The sequence below is a fragment of the Hoplias malabaricus genome, chromosome 16, assembly GCF_029633855.1.
Source record: "Hoplias malabaricus isolate fHopMal1 chromosome 16, fHopMal1.hap1, whole genome shotgun sequence".
NCBI classification, from domain to species: Eukaryota; Metazoa; Chordata; class Actinopteri; order Characiformes; family Erythrinidae; genus Hoplias; species Hoplias malabaricus.
In genome coordinates this window covers 16,112,737-16,132,662 of record NC_089815.1, presented here as the reverse complement: position 1 = coordinate 16,132,662, position 19,926 = coordinate 16,112,737, and the positions used below count along the sequence as shown (strand labels likewise).

At 38.7% G+C, this 19,926-nt stretch overlaps 1 protein-coding gene across 4 annotated transcripts in view; it reads right to left on the bottom strand.

Annotated features, from left to right (window-relative positions):
• Positions 1-204: 204 nt before the first annotated feature.
• The window catches only part of si:dkey-121a11.3 (uncharacterized protein KIAA1614), a 36,454-nt gene continuing 16,732 nt past the window's right edge, over positions 205-19,926 (bottom strand). For 2 of the 4 annotated variants that reach the window (XM_066648206.1, XM_066648209.1), the window contains exons 5-10: positions 16,668-17,905; positions 11,799-11,934; positions 8,616-8,856; positions 6,547-6,671; positions 3,106-3,278; positions 205-2,650 (exon numbers count right to left, since the gene is read on the bottom strand). In XM_066648206.1, the coding sequence (XP_066504303.1) occupies positions 2,457-2,650; positions 3,106-3,278; positions 6,547-6,671; positions 8,616-8,856; positions 11,799-11,934; positions 16,668-17,905 (2,107 nt within the window). In that variant the 3' untranslated portion in view covers positions 205-2,456. The remainder of the gene's footprint in view (positions 2,651-3,105; positions 3,279-6,546; positions 6,672-8,615; positions 8,857-11,798; positions 11,935-16,667; positions 17,906-19,926) is intronic. The other 2 variants (XM_066648208.1, XM_066648207.1) reach the window with 2 other exon arrangements.

Below are 19,926 nucleotides of genomic sequence, written 5' to 3'. Positions count from 1 at the left end.
TTAGTCAGTGAAAGCATGTAGACTATATAATAATAATGTTATAATTATTTTAATTTTACAACTTTGATTTTTTCATTTATATGTATATATATATATATATATATATACACACACACACACATACACACGCACACACAGGAAAACTTTGTAGTTCTGCAATTACTTACAGTACACCATCTGTTGCTTTACATACTTTTACTCTTTTACCCTCAGGACCACCACAGAGCAGGTATGATACGGGTGGTGGATCATTATCAGCGCTGCAAAGACTGCTGTGGTAGTGCTGTATTAGTGTTTGTTGACAACATGGCTGCTGGAGTCTGCATCACTGCTGGACTGCAAATAGTCCATAGACCAAAAATATCCTGCCAGCAGCATCCTGTGGGCAACGCCTAGTCACCACTGATGAAGGACTAAAGGGCAATCAACACAAACTGTGCCGTAACAGATGAGCTACTGTCTCTAACTTTACATCTAACCAATGATATACTGTCAACTTTACAGCTGGACCAATGAGGTTGGTGTCTCTAACAGTGTGGACAGTGAGTGAGTGTTTAAAAACTTGAGCAGCACTGCTGTGTCTGATCCACTCGTACCAGCACGACACATACTAACCCACCACCATGTCACTGTCGCTGTAGTGCTGAGAATGATCCACCACCCAAATTGTACCTACTCTCTCGTGGTCCTGTTGGGGGTCCTGACCATTGAAGAACAAGATGAAAAGGAACAAAAAAGTATGCAGAGCAAGAGATGGACTACAGTCTGTAATTGTAGAACTACAGTGTTTATGTAGAGTCATTGGAGCTGAAAGAATGGACAGTGAGTGTAGAAACAAGGAGATAGTCAAAATGTTATGGTTCATTGGAGTATATTGTGATAGTTTCTTTTAATTAAAGACTGCAAAAAATGCTTCTGGCACCTTTATTTTAAAGAATGGTGTTGTGAAACTGCTACCTGCTTGTAGTAGATAACAGCCAGCATTATGTGTCCTGGCTGGCTGCTGTTTAACAAGAATTCAACCCATTTTCAACATTTCTGTATAGTTCATGCATTGAGAGTAAACAAAGTCAACAATAGTGGATTGTGACAGGCACTGTGACAGTCTTGTTTACTCAAATGACCTGGAATGGTTTTCCTAGTTGAATTAATATAAAGTAATGCAAAATCTGAAATAAATACTTGCCAGTAAAAGTAATTATGTTAAAAAGTAAACTGCAGCAACGATTTCACCACTTGCTGTGACGTGGGGAGTTTATTTTACAGCAGGTATTACTGGGTGACTCAAGTGCACATTTTTTCACTAAAATCCGCAACACAAATATAGCCTTTTTTTTTGGTTTATGAAAATACACATGCCTTTTACATATGTCATGACGCTAAAATAGCAGTAAATCTGAAAATATACGCTTTCTCCTGGGATTAATTTTACTTACAAATCCCTACAGGTACCTATCCACCTTTCTTTTAAATATACCTTTAACTTAAAGAATTTACAAAGCACTGTAATACTATTGTAAATCAATAGTCATTTTATGCGAGGGGGCATTCAGAAGCATTAAATATCTGGTTCCTATTGACACCACTGTGCTCAGTTCTGATGCTTTATATGTCACATTTCACATTAGAAGTGTCAGAATCTGACACAGACACGGACACAGGCAGGCTGTGTGTACATCATTTAATTAGCCAGAAACTGGCAAATGGGTGTGGAATTCCCCTTTAACAAACAATCACTACAAAGTGCACTGAATGTACTCGAGGAATAACAAAATATATTACATAATCCCAGTGTTTTGTATTTTGGCCAAAGATATGCATATGGAAATCAAGTCAATTGAAAAAACAAAACAAAACTTTAAGGTACAAATGGAAAAAGAGAAAAGCAGAGAGAAGTGGAGCTGACTCTGAAGGTATTACAGTCAATCTTGTGGTGTATCACACTATTGCAGTATTAATGGAGGCAGAAGCTTAGTACAGTTCTTCACTCTGAGTCAGAACCAAAGAGTACCTTGTCTATGATAGTGCAGGATCAACCCTTCCTTTATATTTTTGCTTGAATAACAGCTTAACATCTGTAACAAAGCTCTACCTGAGTCCCAGCGTCAGTGTGAGCCTGTTACAGTTCAAACCAGCAGAGAACACTTCTAAACTGCAAAACATATCTTATTAAAGGAGCAATCAGTCATTTTCTCCGGTGATTCTCCTTCAAGTCATTAAACATCCATTTCATTGACATCTAGTGACTTGCACGTATTAAACCCTATTTCAAACAATGGCTTCTCCCATATGAGGAGACACACTCCATGGCAAAGCAATCTGATTCTTCATCTCACATGAGTTGCACTTGTAAACATTCTTTTTTTGGTGGAAAATATGACTTATTGCTTCTGTAAGGTTATTTTACTTTATGGGATACAATGTTTTTTATCTCTGGTTAAGAAGTGGAGCTTTGCTCAGCGGTGTGGCTGTCGATGACGGAGCACTCGTAGAGACGCTGTGCTGTTTTGGATCATCAGCCGAGTAACCAGCTCTAAACTCAAACCTGACACTTTCTCTCCATTCACCTCAAGGATCTCATCCCCAACTCCCAGGAGTCCTGCATACAACTTCTGTGTGCTGCTGTCTCCCATCTCCTCCACATACACACCTACCAAACACACCACATACACAAAACAGTAGCGAAGGAGAAAAGCAAAGTGTTACACACGGACTCAGTTCAAATGTCTTTACCATGAAATTGTTTAATTCCAATTAAATACAAATGCTCATAGGCATAAACAAATACAGAACTAAAATTCTTAATGCTATTGATATTTACCTTCCTAAAAATACATAGCTTATATATACAAATTATAAATGCAAATGAACATATCACAATTTGGGAACCAAAACCTGTATACACACTCACATTGTGGGGACATGCCTTCTCTGTGGAGACCACCAACTGGACTAAAATCATTACATTTTCAGGTGAAGACATGTTCTTAGGGTTAGGGTTAAGCTTGTAGTACTTTAATGGCAAGTCTTCACAAAATGAATGGAAGTCTTTGTAATATCCCCACAGTTCACAGATGTTTTTGTGTGTGTGTGTGTGTGTGGTACCTGAGTCTGGCCTGCCTTTCCCACGTGAGACGAGGAAGCCAAAAAGTCCTTCCGGAGGCCTGGATAATTCCAGCAGTAGTGTCCCATCAGGGAAGGCCTGAGCTACTCTGCCCACTGACCGCACTGCACTCGGACTGCCCACATCCTCCACACTTAGAGTGCGCTGAAGACCCCTATATAAGCACACATATAAACATAAGAAAACAACAGTGGGAGTGGCAAAATAAACAATGTTCTGCATTTTAAAGAACAGTAAGTCATTTTTACCACTAAAACAATAGCCAACACTATTTATGCAAATATAGATAATTATATGCAAAGTGTATTTTATATTAGAAAAATTATCACATTGCTTTGTCACAGAAAGGACCAGTTTATTTCCCATAAAATGGCTCCCCTACATATGGATTGCTATGTCTAAAACAGGTTTCGTAAAGAAGCTCCGATGTATCCAGGTCACTAGATGTAAGAGTCATTGGAGATAATTCCAGATTATTACTTTAACCTTGTATTCTAAATGTAGTCTCTGGACTGTTCTTTTTTTTAATTAAAATTTATTAAGTAATGAAGTCATTCAAGACCCTGTTTTTGGAATTACACATTATAAAATATATACCTATAATAATTGCATTTTCAAATGGTTTTCAGAAATAGGAGTGCATTAAAGATACTCTTGTGTATACACTCCTGTGTATTAAAGATATGGCTCTCTCTCTCCCACTTTTAAACACAACGATAAACAATGTGAAGGTCTATTCACTATCATAAAACAAGCTTGGCAGTTAGGGTTCTCCTGTTAGTGTGTTGAGCTCCAGTGACATTAGGGGCAACTCAGAAAGATGCAATGTAACTTCATAAGTCTCAGAGGAAGTATTTGCCAGCCTTCACACTCTCATCTTGATAACATTATGTAATAAGTGGAGACATAACTAGTGGGTGGATTGGAAATGATTAAATCGGAGGGATAACTGTGTAAAAACTGTAATCTGTTTAAGATAATCAAATAAATCACATTTTTATGGCCAGAAACTGCAAAGAGCAAATATTTCACTGAAAGGCTTTTCCCAGCAGGACAATGGCATTTCCATCTTATCTGGGTACAAATATAGAAGCAATTTGTTTACAGATGATAAATAAAACATAAATATGTTCCTAGAATTCTAAAAACAGAACATGCCTAAAATCAGTATCCGAGTGACTAACACCTCCTCAGGATTCATTGCTTACTATCTCCCCTTATTCTCTTACTCTCTCTCTCAGCCTCTCATTCTCTCCCTCTCTCAGTCACACCCGCCTCTCTCTCTCTCTCTCTCTCTCTCTCTCTGTCCTTCCTTCTCTCTCCAGTTCCCTTGCTCCTTGAGATCAGAGTAACAACAGGAGCTGTTTATAGCATCTCTCTCTCTCTCAGCTCCCGCTCCTCTATCACAGGCTCTCAAGGAAGGTGATGTAATCTGCAGCCTCGTCACTCTTACTAGAATGTCCTTTCTGGCCTCTCTAACAGATCAATGAAAAAAAAAAAGCACACACAGGCACAGATACACATACACAAACAAACACATAGACAAATTTGCCAAGACATGGACCATGGACAACACAGACATTTACAATAATAATAGAACTTGCAATGATTTACAAACCCATATCACCCCTTAGCTCTAACACTTAGGTCTCTTGGTGGGAAAGAGGGGTCGGGCAGAGGTGGAGAGCTATTGCTGCTTTCAAGTCAGGTGGTACGTTCCTCCAATGTCCAACTTGTCCCCCCAACTTAGTCGCTTTCATGTGGTTTGTGTCGGAAGTTTAAAAAAAAAAAAAAAACCTGGATGTTCTCAAGATGTTTTATCATGTCAAGTTGATTTTTGATTTTAGCGTTTTTCAATGAGTGTTCTGAACATAAATATAGCAAATCATTCATTCATTTTAGTTGTTTAACATTACTCTTAGAATTAAGTACAAATTGTAGATTATTATTTTATGTTTTACTGTTGATGCACTGTTCCTCAATGTGGAAAATAGTGTTTACGTCACGACTCGACCAGTTCGTACTGCATAGAAAATTTCAATGTATACCAACTTAAGCTTCCAACTTCAGAGGGTGTTCGTGTGGTGCCTCCTGGTGGGAAACTCATTTTTCATATAAAACCGAGACAACTTAAATGCAGCATAACTATATATTTGACAGTTTCACTGTGAAATCTTTCAATCCAGCTGAAAGTACACATACACAGCATATTTTGATCCTGGGTCAATATAATTAATGAACCCCCATGCTGTCTAGAGGACTGCTTTATGGAACACACAAGACAAGACAGCCCTCCCAAAGACCCCCATTCTAAAGCTGCATCAGCATTTGTATCTTATTAAGTGGGTGTGTTCCTGCCTTGCACCCAGCAGGAGAAGAATTGTATTGAAAGATCTTTTTATGTGTCTCAAGAAATAAGGTTTTTTCATGTTTTCATGAGATAAAAGGCAAGCAAGCAATTGAACTGCCAATGTCATGACACTTACTTTTGACAACATCATTAAAAACAAGTGAAACTATATGGAAATTAGTTTTAATATATAATAATCATACTCAATCTCATAATGGAAAAGGTTTGGTATGTTGACTAGATTTAATAAGACAATTTTTGTAGTATGCTGATTGTCTACTGAATTCAGCTTCTTTCTTTGGCAGGCCTACACACTTCTATTTTTATCCCACCACTTATTTTATTGCCCCTCCCTCACACATCTCTTTCTCTCTCATTCTGTGCCTCCGTCTCTCCCTTTCTCTCAGACACTCCCCCTGACCCAGTAGCCAAAGGAAAATATGAAGCTGGTTGCACAACGCACCAGCTGTCTGTACATAACAGAAATACAAGCACTGTACTCAAACACACACTCCTATAAACATACACACACACCTAACACGCCATTCTTCACACTTCATTCATAACATTGCACCATGAGGTTATATATAGCTTGGCTGGCCAACAAGGACAGAAGAAGGATATACAACTGGCACAGCTTCAGCTATCTGCAGCATGCACAAATGTCTCAATGGAATATGTATCATGTTTTAAAACATGGCACAACTTACATCGCCACATGTATTATATAAGAAGCATTACACACCTTTGTGAGCTCAGTTTGTGTTTGTGTGTGCATCGGTGTGTGTTGATTCAACTGAGCAATCACCCATTTTCTTGAAATACACACCTTCTTCACAATATAAAACAGTCATTATACTGTCTCATACACTCCGGGATGTATCAGACATTCTGTACTAAACATATTTTAAACATGACCACTCCATGAGTAGTGCCCATTATATGCATAAACAGCATAAACATCCAAATAAAATGCAGCATAAAAATAATAATAAAATAAAATGACTTTCATAAATTCTATTTGCTATATTTTGGCAATATAAAGTGTTGATTGCTTTTTTTAATGTGGTACCTGGAGAGTGCAGGGCTACACGGCTGCTGTCCTGGTGTGTATGCACTGGAGCGATCCCCCTTCCTCCTGGGACTCTGGAGATTCTGCACGGATGAGGATTTCTTCAGCTGGACAAAAGGAGACCCCTAGTGGTCATAAATCAAGCAACAAAAACAGTGAGCATAACAGAACATAACCGAATTTTCATTTACCAATATTAACGTCACAAAATATAGGGCTAAATAGTGATCTCCAAATAAACGGTGTACATAATAATTTGTCTTCATGGAACTCAGCAAATCTTGCCTTTCTTATCATCCAATTAAAATTCTGTTATGCAAAATAGTTATATGAAGACTTATTTCCAGCATTGCTGTCAAAGCATGGAACATTTCCTAAATTCTTCCAACAAGATGAAGCCCACCTCATTAAGTATGCATTTGCAGAAAATATATTTAGACATGGAGTTTCCTCCAAAATGGATTGGTCATATGGGTCCAATCAAATGGTCGCCACATTCTCCTGATTTAACCTCTTTGGATTTCTATCTGTGAGGTAATGTCAAGGTGCTTGTTTGCCCTGTTCGTCTTAAAGACAAGATTGTTGATGCTTCTGCTAGCATTAAGTCAGATGTTTTGATGATAGTTCATCTGGAGAAAAAGTATAGCCTTAACACTCAAACATGGTGGATGCACATGAAACACATTCTGTAGCCCTTATGGTCACATTATTGGTTTCACATTTAAAGAAAATAAAAAGGTTTAACATTCATTCATTCATTGTCTGTAACTGCTCAAAAAGGTGACACAAACTCCACTTACACCTACGGGCACTTTTTGAGTCTCCAATCCACCTATGTGTGTTTTGGACAGTGGGAGGAAACAGGAGCACCCGGAGGAAACCCACGCAGACATGTGGAGAACACACCAAACTCCTCTCATATAGTCACCGAGAGTGAGAATCGAACCCACAACCCCAGATCCCTCAAGCTGTGTGACAGCAACACGTGCCTTTAACATGTGAATGTTAAATTCAGTGACATGAAATACACCAGTGCTCTTCTGGAGAAATTCTCAATCTGATGTTTAACACACCTGCCTTCCCATTAAACTGATTTTTAATCCAAGATATTGCTGACATTCAACACTACATGTTAAATGACCGTGTCATCCCAAACACATGAAATGATAAATCAGATTGTTTTGCAGTAACTGAGTTAAGCAGTTTATGTTCCACAGAGTGGTTCTTTTATATGTGGGCTACAATGTTTAAAATAATTTGAATATAAAATCTCTGATATATCCAAGCCACGATGTGCCTGAAATTTGACTAAATGAAGAAGAATCATTGCCTTAATGACTTAATTACATTGTTCTGTACATCTGTGATCTTGAGAAGCATGTATTATCTTGAAAATATTTCAATCTCAAAATAACGATACAGAACAACTCATATCCTCTGTGGACCTTCACACAAATCTCAGTGAAATCAGCTAGACTATTAATAATTAATTAAAGCTAATAAAACCTAATAAAAGTGCACTTAACAATATAGAATTTGTAGCCACAATACCATTTGTACATTTGTCACTTATTTTTCGCTTGTTTGGAGGGAGGGGGTGTGTGGGACAGTTGTGTTAGAAAGCATAAAGCATTACTTTAAGATTAAAAATTTAATGCAATCGAGCAACATCGGCCTTGCATATTTAGTGCAAACCTATACCGATGACTCGAATTTCAACTCAAAATTTATTTCAGTGAACTCCAGGAATTTGTAGACACTCCTGTAAAATTATTCAAATAAGTCAAAATGGGGAAATGTAAAGTCTCATAGCAATGGATTGTGGAGCTTCGGAACTGCATTATCTGGAGTGATCTGGAGCACAATTCAATACCTCTGCGATGAGCTGGAGTGATTCAGAACAAATTATCCAATATTAATACTTGATCTTTACACGGTTTATGTGGCTCAGGGCCACCAAATCTTCACAGAAGTGTTCCTTCCAAAAAAGTAGAAGCTTCTACTGATATTAATAGCAGTAATTTCAGAAGAACAAAGAAAACTGGTGTGCGATCAGCAGAAGACTTTACCAGACGTAGGGACTGCAGTGATGGAGCTTTCTTCAGCTGGTTATTCTTTTTGCGTGTGGGCGGGCTTGGGGATGTGTAGGGAGATGGACTGTGTTTTTGAGGCATGCTGAGGTGCTCCATGCTACTAGAGCGTCCTTTCCCCAAGTGTCCACTACTGGTCAATCCCACAGCAGAGAATAAGCGACGAAGGGACAGCTTTGGCCTTGTATCCTTCAGCTCCGCTTCAGATACCACACTACTGCTGTTGAACACATCAGAAAATAATCCACCAAAATACATTATTGTAGCCCAATGCATTCTTACCAATTACACACTGTCATTGTCCATTTTAGTCATTGCAATTTCCACACATACACAGAGAACAAGGCCAAAGGGGCTCTCTCCTTCTACAGGTCCAACACAATGTAAAGAACATCAGATAATGTGTTCCAGTCTATTAATTCATTCATTAATAATTTCATTCACCTTCTGTTTCCACTTCACACCATGCATGCTAAAAATACAGTGGACAATACAGTGCCTATTAATGGGGATGTGCAATATATATATATATATATACACACACACACATATATATATATATATATATATATATATATATATATATATATATAAACCGCTCTGTATAAAATTCTGAGGATGTTTCCTCATCATTTGCTGATGTCTGTTGGTGTGCTCAAAAGTGGTCTAACGTCTTTACGAAGCCCCAATGTCTGTAAATAAGGAAAAAAAAAAAAGTGTCTCGGTCCAGTATGTTACCCAGTAAACAAGGAACGTCCCTGGACATTCAAAATAGGTCTAAAAGTAGTCTGTCTATCAAGGACATATTTTAAACGTCAATGGACGTCCAAAATCCATCTTAATAAATTAGTTAAGTGGTGACCAATCGATAACATCAGTGGACGTTTTATACAAGTAATTTATTTCGGGACGAATTAATAACGTCAATGGACGTCCAAAATACGTCTAATAGTCGTCTTTTCAATGTCTGTGTTTGGACGTCTTTTCAACTTTCATTTTCAACCTTAAGAGAACGTTGATTAGACGGCAGTCATTGCGCTATTTCAACGTTGAATCAACGGCTAAATGTTTACTGGGTAGGCTTTCTCTCTCTATCTTTCTATTTGCGGCAGTAAAAAGGCATCTGGAGTTTTTTAGACAAAAGAGAGAACTCCAAATGTTGAAAGGCATGACCCAAGAAGAGGATATTGCTTTATTCCTGCTCCATAGGTGGTAAATATTGACATATTTTGCTGTTTCTTATTACTTATGTACTTATATGTACTTATAATTATAGTTACTTATAATATCTCCAAAAACAGGAGACGTCTAATGCATTACCTAAAGTGTTACAAAACTAGTTACAAGTGTAGTGTAGTTACAAGTGTTACAAATCTTGAGTTACAAATGAGTTCTAAGGTTATTCAAAGAGTGAAGACAAACTTACAGACAAGTTAAACATCAGCCATGTACAAACAACAAGATGTGATTTTTCCTCAAACATACAGTTCCAAGTTAAAAGACGTGGAGCTTCTAAACATACACAAACCAGAGAGAACAGCATTTCTCTACAATCATAGAGCTCCTTTTAACTTAAATTCCATATAATGAAGTAACACAGAAACTGTATCATCAAAAGAGATTCAATTTCCTTATAGCTATAGCCAAATAGCAGACACATTTGGGCCTAATGTATGCTGCATCTAGCTCTTACATCTCAGTCACCGCACTGGCTTGACTTGGGTTAGGGGATGTATTGCGTGGGGCCAAACATGAAAAAATGTCAATTTGGGCCAGACATTCATTATTATCTGGAACTCAGGCACCAGCAGAAGGTTAAAAGTTGGAAATGCTCCAGAGTTTTCAACAGCAACATGTCACAACAAATAAAGAAATAAAGTGCCTGTATTACTGCCCATATTTCTACTTAAGTATTTAATATGAATATAACTTTTATACTTTTATTCACAACCCAATGTGGCTTTTAAGGTTGTTCATTACAAAAAAAAAGACAAATAAGAATCTAATAAGCAATCAGTAAAACGTACAATTTGACCTATATGAATTCATCTCTTACACTAAGCAAGGCTTGTTTTTTTGCCCCTGGGACCCCCCTAGTGTAATTAATTACAGTACTGAATTCAGTGTGTGTGTGTGTGTGTGTTGGGTGGGGAGTTCTCTAAATTCCTCCACAAGTTACATAGTACAGTTTCTAGTACAATGCTGAACCCATGACACAGGCTCTGCTCTTCCTATTTAAGGTCAGTGAAGCATCACAATAATTTTGAAGCTGTCATTTTAAGGTAAAATATTTTATAGTTTTTCCTTACAGTAGTGTTTAGGTAAAGCCAAAATTTGTGGAGACAAACTCATTCAATATATCTTCTGAAATCAAGGCTAGCCCCTCCTGATTTAGTCCCTTTTTTTTGCAGCAATAACAACCTCTACTATTCTAAGGAGACTTTACAGTAGATGCTGAATCATAAATTATAATATGTCTGTCTACAAAAGCTTTGTACATGTAGTATATGACAAAAACATATAAGTATTAAATATCAGGCATGAGCTTTAATGGGATAATATAGTGTAATTTCACACACATATATGCTAGAAATTAGTATTGTTACCAATGAAAATATTTTGACTCCAACAACAAGGCAATAATTTTTTTATTAGATGAATATCTCCAATATGATGCAGTTTAAAAGCACCAGGTGCTATTTATATTTTGTCAACATTTCATACTGAATGGGCCAAAAGAAATGCTCCTAAAATAAAGGCAGTTTGAAGGAGGTTTGCTCCTAAGACCGAATATGATCCTTTTTTCGTGGTTGGTTGTTGGGTAGTAGTTACAAGTTTTCTATTTGTATTATGCATATATTATATTTACCAGTAGGGGGCAAAGTACTGAGCACTCTTGGTTTACGGCTCTGGTGGGTTTGTCCTTGCCATTTTCTGACCTACTTTCAGCCCAAACTGCCACATTCTGTATGACTGTGTATGAAATTAAGGCACTCTGGAAAAGAGTTGAACAACTTACCAAAGGATCGGGTTTCTTAAATCCTAACACTGTAAAGGGGTCGAGGGATTATGGAGAAAAGCACTGCTATGTGCTTTAGATGACAAAAAATTGAAAGTTCTGTTTCAGCAATAGCATTTTCACCCAGACCCTCTCTGACTCACTGTGAGGGGCTTGGACTGTCCTGTTCTGGTGGCTCTGGTCTGACTATTTCTTGAATTTGTCCATCATTCAAATGTCCACGACCATTTTCAGCTCGGTTGGTTGTTATCTGGCCTGTGATTTGATCCTGTTCCAAACCTGGACAAAAGTTAAGACATAATTTATATACTACTTAATAATAATTTTAACACATAGGACATAAATCAAATACTAGATTGGTTTAAATTATATAAAAATCATAGCAGCTGTAACCTGAAATTAGGTAATGATATGTATGTGTAATTTATGCATGTCATATCAGACAATATGGTATGTTATGCATTAAAATCAAATTGCACATTGAGCCTTAACTGCACAGGGAGAGAGACCGATAGGGAGAAATAGGTGGAAGAGGAGAGAAAAAGGGTGACACAAGTTAGAAAAAGAGGTAAACAGACGGAGAAAGGAGAGAACAAAAGCAAAATACAAGAGAAAGCGTGACAGGAAGAAATATTAAAGATAATAAGTGTGTGTGTGTGAAAGAGAGAGAGAAGAGAGGGTTTGTTCAGTGAACCTCAGTATGACGAAGTTGGCTGGGCAGGCCTCAGTGGGATTAGGGGCCTGCTGACAGTAAAATCCCTGCTAAGGCTGGAGCATTGCACAAACAGGCACGTCCTATTGAAAGGAAATTGTAGTCCAGGACTAGGCTTAATCCCTGTCCAGGAAACCAACCCCATGAGTTTGACTTTTTTAACTTAGGCTTATTATTCTGTAAATTCTATCCCCCTGCCCCAATACTTGCACCTTGCACCCTCATTTGTGTGTGCCCATGCAAGGCTGTAGGGTGTTCCTAATGCTATTATTTTCTCCCGCAAAAAAAGCGCCACCTATGTGAACTTGCCACCTCTTGGTAAATCCACCTCAGATTACAACAATTTTATGAAGGGAATTGCCCATGTTCCAACACGAGTCTGTGACATTCCTCAGAAAAAACAATAACAAGATGTCACAGTTAAACCAAAAACAAATAATTTGACTTGATTAGCTAATATGCAAATGTATTGTTACAGCTTAACTGAAAATCTCTGCAGATGAACTTGTTAGAAAGGCATTTACTGTAAAATGCGACAAATCAGACGAGATGACTTTCAGTTTTACAAAATATGCAACAGAAAACTAAAGGCTTGTAGCTCACAGAACTACCTCCACACATGAATAAGAGATTATGATTAATGACCTGCAAAACCTTCTACACATTTACGCATGTTCAAATATCTAGTAAAACATTAGTGATGTACACAGCTGAAGAGACGAGGCAAAGTGTGTCTCGATTCTGCTCTTAAATCTCCACCACCTTGAAAATTTTAAAGTGCAAAACATCAACGAACAACATCAAAGTGCACATTCCCCAGGGACTCTTGTTTACTAAAACAGCGGTGAGCAATGTTTACCTTGTTTTCTCCACAATTTAGTTATTGCCAGTTACTTCTTCTTGCTAGGCAGCTAGGTCTCATTTTGCACAGTGCTTGGAGGAGGACACCAATAATATGTTGCTAGCAGGCTAGCATTTAACAGAGTGAAAGTGAGAAGGTTATCTGAAGGACGGCAGCACAATGTGCAAATATTGTATTTACTGTCAGACCTGGAGGAGGTGAGAGCTGATCAATGTGCATGCTTTGAATTACACAGGTTACAGAATATCTTGAAGTATTCTTTCTTTTCGACGTATAAGATACGGAGGGGTCACTAGGACAGAAAAATCTGAAGAAAATCTACACAACACAGTTTAGTAATCCATGTTCTCATATTTATAAAATGTACCCTCAATTTAACAAGACGGTGATCATGGATTTGTTGTTGGATGATTTAGGTATTTAAATTTTTTTTTCTTAAATATTTATCAGTCAGCTAGATAACTGTGCAGATTGGGTCTTAATGGGGTGAAAAGTGCGACTGAGATACCAAGGCCCCAAGTAGGAGGAGGGCCCTTGCGGAGTCTGGAATTTTATTTTCTTTAAACATTAGTATTATTTAAAGATCACAATAAATGTTGCTAACTAATGGAAATTTAATGTTTTGGGTAAATAATTCGGTTGATTGATGGATTGAATTTTGTGTCCTAGCCTACATATAGTGTCTGAGAACAGGCACCCTCACCCCTTGCACGAAATGGTTTAGTCCGCTTTCACCGGGCGTTTTAGGCGCCTTTAACTGCATTCATTCTGCCGTATGGAACGCAAAGAGGGTCAAAAAATGGCATCTAAAAGACGTGTTTACTTTATAAAATTTTAAGTATTTAAGTATAAAAAAAAGTATTTTACGCCGTTTCAAAGCCAAACCAACGGCGTTAAAAGCGGCGTTTTAAAATAAGATAATGAGCTCCACCTGCCGGCCATGAAAGCCAATCCATTTGAACTCAAATCGTCCTATCACTGACTGAGAAGATCAGACCAACTCAGTTCACGACAGAGCTCAATCATTCTGAATGGAGGTTATTATTCTAAATCATCATCATCATCGTTATCATCATCATCTTTTCCACTTGTCCATTTCAGGGTCGCGGTATTATTCCAAATATAAAAATTTAAATTTTAAAGATTTATCTCCCCTATTATTTAACTTGCATTTTAGTATATACACTAGTATACTATCTTATACTAATCCGAAATTAAATTAATATTTATTTTGGGCCATAACTAGAGTGACCAGACGTCCTCTTTTTGCTGGACTGTTTTGCGGGACTCTGGCCGGGATTCCAAAACTGTCCGGGATTTTGCGGTCCACAGTCTTTCTACTGTCCCAATTATTACTGTAAGCCCTAATCCCTTTTTTGAAGAGTGCACTTTGATGACGTAGATGACGTTGTTTTAGGTGAGCCCGCCGGGATCAAGTGGTCAGGGGTCAGAGATCAGAGCAGAAATGGGACACACGTCGCCGCGCTGCACTCTACATCATAGTGTTTGGATCTGCGAACAGAAATGTGTTGAAAGTTGTTAAGGTAATTTATCATAGCGTCTTCTAAGTATTTGTAAGCGTTTCTGTGTCACACGAGCCTTTCACTTTCTGCTCTATATTTTACAAAACTGAAAGACGTAATTTCTGTCCCTATAACGATACAAATACACGGACACACCTGACCGTTAGAGACTTTCCAACATCTGCGCAGTTTTTCTTTTTAACATTTAACAAGAAAACAGGCCAACTCTCCGGATCATTAAAATCGGAACAGGGAAAAGACTGTATTATAGGTCTCACATACAGCACGTTTATCTGCCAGATCTTATAAAATATGAAATAGAAGTATTTTTACATAAATATCTGGATGCTAGCAATGCTCTGATCATTTATCAAGTCTATATTTCTTCTGTTTGATAAAATGTGGTGCTTGCTTTTAGTAAAGTTTAAAAAACACAGTCAAAAAGTAAGCAAGTCGCTTTATTTGTATTTTTTGTCTTGTTAACAAGTATCTGTTTATGTATTACATTTCGGCAGCATAGTTACATGGTTATGGAAGCATTTGTGCTGCCAACCTCCCCCATGTGTCCTCTTTTTTGAAAACTCAAATATGGTCACCCTAGCCATAACATAATTAGGCTAATAGGCGAACCTAGACTCAATGTCATATGTTCATAAGGATAGGCTGGCAAATTAGTAGCAAAACTAACTTGTTAAACGCATAGCACTCAGACCGTCACAGAGGGTGATACCACCAAAGGTATAGCCTAACATCATGAGGGGGTTGTGGTTGAGTGGGGCTCATGGGCACTGCTTGTGCATAAGGCCCAGAATTTAGTGCTACGCCCCTGACTGTGTGTGTGTGAGAGAGAGTAAGAGAGAGAAAGAGAAATGGATCTACTGAAACAAATTATTTTATATATATATATATATATATATATATATATATATATATATTATTGATGGGTTTTTTGGTGTGATGTGTGATGATTGTTTACTGGGATACGAATATAAAGCAGCTCTTTATTATTACTGACCGCATGATGGGATAATATAAACATACCTAGGCAATGGAAGTTAAGTTTACAAATCTAAGGGTAAGGTTTAAAAACTGAAAGCATGGAATACTAAATTGTGGGTACAAATTTTCTTCTTGACATTTTTTCCCCCTTAGTGACTGCAACTGGGCTCAGAGAGAATTTTAATAAAATGTACATATGATCGTAAAGTATATTAATAAACTATTTAATTATCATTTATCAGTCCTCAGGTTTTTAAGTTTATATTAACATTTAATAACAGTTATATATATATTTTTTTTGTTTTATGTGTCCCTACCAATGTTGAGACCAAAAATACATCCTTGCAAATAGGGCTACTCCTAGGTGTGAATTAGACCCTCAGGGACTGCCTTTAAAAAAGAACCAAAATAATTCTGGAATACCTCTTCTTCTTTGGGCTGCTCCCTCCTGTCAGGGGTAGCCATAGTGGATCAACCGCGATCCGCACCATCAATCTGGCACAGTTTTTATGCTGGAACATTCCCTATTTATCCGGGCTTTGGGACCGGCTGTGCAATGCTATGCATTCTACAGGCTAGGTACACACACACACACATATGGACAATCTTCAGAGTCGCCAATCCACCTACCAACGTGTGTTGGGAGGATAACGCACGTGGACACAGGGAGAACACACCAAATTCCTCAAAGTCACCTGGAGTGGCACTCGAACCCACAACTCCAGGTCCCTGTTCCAGGTGCCCTATTCTGGAGTACCTCTGCTAATATCGATCTACAATATTTAAAATATTTCAAAACATTTTACTGTCAGTACATTAGCTGAAAAAACAAATGAATAAGCTAGGAGTGGGAAAATATGATTAAAGATAACTAGTGACTAAAGGTATACATTACATTAATTTCTATGAAGCTCACCTGCTAAATGGTAGGCATCCCAACCTGGGCACACCTCTGTGCTGCTGGATGTGGGATGTGTTAATGTGGAGCCTTTGGAGGGGTGACCCAAATCAGGGCTGACCTCAGGGCTGCCCTCTAGATTGTCTACTTCTTCTGAGTCCAGGTGCCTAAGGCAGTACTGTGGAGAAGGCGTGAGCTTGACCACTTGTTGGCCATTGGGACGGTCCTTTGAGGCCGATTTCAGAGCAGATTTTCTGGGCTGGAGAAGCGGTGGTACAGGCTGGTGTACCAGGGTGCTTGGAGCTTCTGCTTTGGGAGGTAATGGAGGAGGCATAGGGGTTGTGAAGTTGATCTGGGACTTGCTCAAACTAACTGGCACCTTCTGTCCTAACAGATTTGGAGCATAAGGGTTAGGAGGCATCGCTGTACCACCATTAGACAAGTGTATTTCTGTGCCGTTGGTTGTGTGCCTGGACATGGGTGGTGACCCTGATGATCCATGTCCATTGGCCACTGACTCAGGGTTTTCCCTTCTTCGGCTCTTCCTCTTTTGCTTTGACAGAGACCCTCTACTGCTACCAATGTCCATGCTAATTGTATCTTTGCAGTGTGTGCCATCACTGTCCACAATAACAGAACTTACTGCTCCGATGTACGTCTCCTTAATCTGCTCTATTCGAACCAGGCGATTGGGTAGTGTAGGAGCCACCCAACATGGGACCGTTCTTCCCTCAGATTCTCCATTAACAGGTGCTAAAGGTAAAGGCAGACAGTTTGAAACAGCTCCGTCTGCTTTCTGTCCTCCATTCTGTCCACTCAGTATTGTTCCACAGGAATTGCACTGCTGGCCTACAGCCCCTTGCACTAGAGGTTTGTAATGACCATTAATATTATTCTCTTGACTCTTTCTATTTTTGTATTTCCACAGTGGTGTGTCCTCACCACCACGGGATGTATCTGCTCCTCGTCCATTCACATATGAAGCTAAATTAGGTTTGGATCCAAGCAGGCCCTGTGCCCTCTCTCCAGCTCGTCGCCGCTGGCGCAGACGCTCCAGGTAACGAGACTCTGCCTCCTTTTCTGATTCGTCCTCAAAGCGAACGCGTGTGGGTGACTGGCCGTGCCTGCGGCGTGGTCCTCCGGCCGAGTCGCTGCTGGATGAATCGCTGACGTTCCCTGAACCCGCTGCCACCCCACCGTCCTTGACCAACAGAGGAGCCCGCTGCAGAGAAATCCCGGCCCAAGAGATCAGGTCCCTGACCAGAGATGGAGCACAACACAATATTATAAAGCTGAATTCTTCTATACCACACAACTTCACTAGTTCAAAGCAACTACACTATGCGATTGTTTTGTTTGTTTTGTTTTTTGCTTTGTGGTTGCACAAAGGTTTTTGGCAACAAGCTCATCCAACATTTCTTCTGATATAAAGGGTATTGACATGGAGATTTTTTTCCTCCTTTGTAGCAGTTACAGTCTCTAATATTCTGGGAAAGTTGGGCAATTATTCAAAATGTACAGATACTGAACTGAATTATAATGATAGGGGGAAATGAAGTACTGGGCTATATGACTGCAATAATTAATGACCAGGATTAATTGAATATTTAACCTTGATTACGACTACTGAACAATTATTTTGTTCATGTTTTTGCCCTCATAGTTCTCTAACACAGCTTGTACTGTAGTAAGGTCATGTATTAAAGAGGACATATACCTTTTTTTAAAGTCAGAATAGGTCTATTGGCTATACAAAGAAGTTCTTTGCACAAAATCACTCTCACAAAGAGATCTCACCAGCTTTATTCTTGCCAGTTTTCAGTCCCTTTCAGAATGAGCTGTTTTATGCAAATAAGCTGTTGCTGGTCACACCCCACCCATCCCATGTTTATGCTGAGCGTTTACCTCACGTGAAAATGACAAAACAGGCACTTTCCAACCCTAGTGTGATTGTGTGAATATAGCGGCAGCATTTAAAGTGTAACTGAAATGTTGAAGGACTCAACTTAGCACTTGGAAATAACTACTTCATTTTTTTTAAAGGTGGAATGAAATAGTAAGCAAAATTTTAGACTGTACTGGTGTGCTTGGGGAAGTTTAAACAAGTACCAAACAGTAAAAAAAAACATCAGTATATGTTCACTTTTCACATTTTCTGCTTCAAAGTCTGGTTCATGACACTGTGGCACTGTGAGGTGTTTAAGGTCGTGGAGAGCAGCTGCGCAGTGCACACCACCTCTAAACATATTCCAGTGACTATGTACGTAGATTATTATTTATTAACAATCCAACCTCGAGAAGAACAGTCACAGATTCACTGCTGTTTCCACAGCTCCGTCTAGTGGAGTCTTTTTTTCCCACTAAACTCTCCCTAACTTCAGACGAGTGGGCCTTTGTTAATTTGCGGGGCCTTACGCAATTGTGGAATTTTTTGGGAGTGTTTATAGGAGCAGTAGAGACCCGGGTGGAAATAAAAGCATGCAAAAAGTGAGCTTTGCATAATATGTCCTCTTTAAAACTATTAACTGCCCAACCCTAGTGCATGCACTTGAGGAAATGTAACCAGTTACTACGCATGTCTGCACACACACAGAAAAACACAGACAGATGCCAGAGTGGTCAGCATTTGGCCTTCCAGCACACAGACTCAGAGGGGAAACTGAATGCCTGTGGAATGTCTCCCTGTGTTTCAGCTGCTCTCCTCAAGGTCCTGCATTCCCCACATGTTTCAAATTTATTAACGGAAGAGATAAGGTTCTAAATAACACGCTGTACTACCACTGCTTTATAACGTACTACACCACTTTTGTACCATAATATACTGCACAGTGGGACACACTTCCAAATCACTGAATTCAGGTGTTTCATTCAGTATCATTGCCACAGGTGAACAGAATGAAGAAGTTAAAGAAAATGAATGAATGAACAGTTAGTCACAATATACTATATGTTAAAATAACCTTTTTATTTAAAGTTGTATATGATACAACAATGTGTTCTCATCTTTGTCTGGCTAAATCAAACACCCTGAAAAAAACATAATTACAATAAGAATAATATCAGCCTGTTGCTGTGTTGCAAAAATGTGTTTAAATTTGTTTGAAATCAAAATCGGTGGTTTATACTCCCCTCTAATCTGTTCTGGATACTGCTGCACAGGCGTGGGTTTTATTACCAAACAAGGAGACAGCTGTCAGGGTGGCGTACCCATCTGTGACTCTCTGTGTGTGTGTGTGTGTGTGTAACAGAGAAAGAGAAAAAAACGGATGGGGTTTTG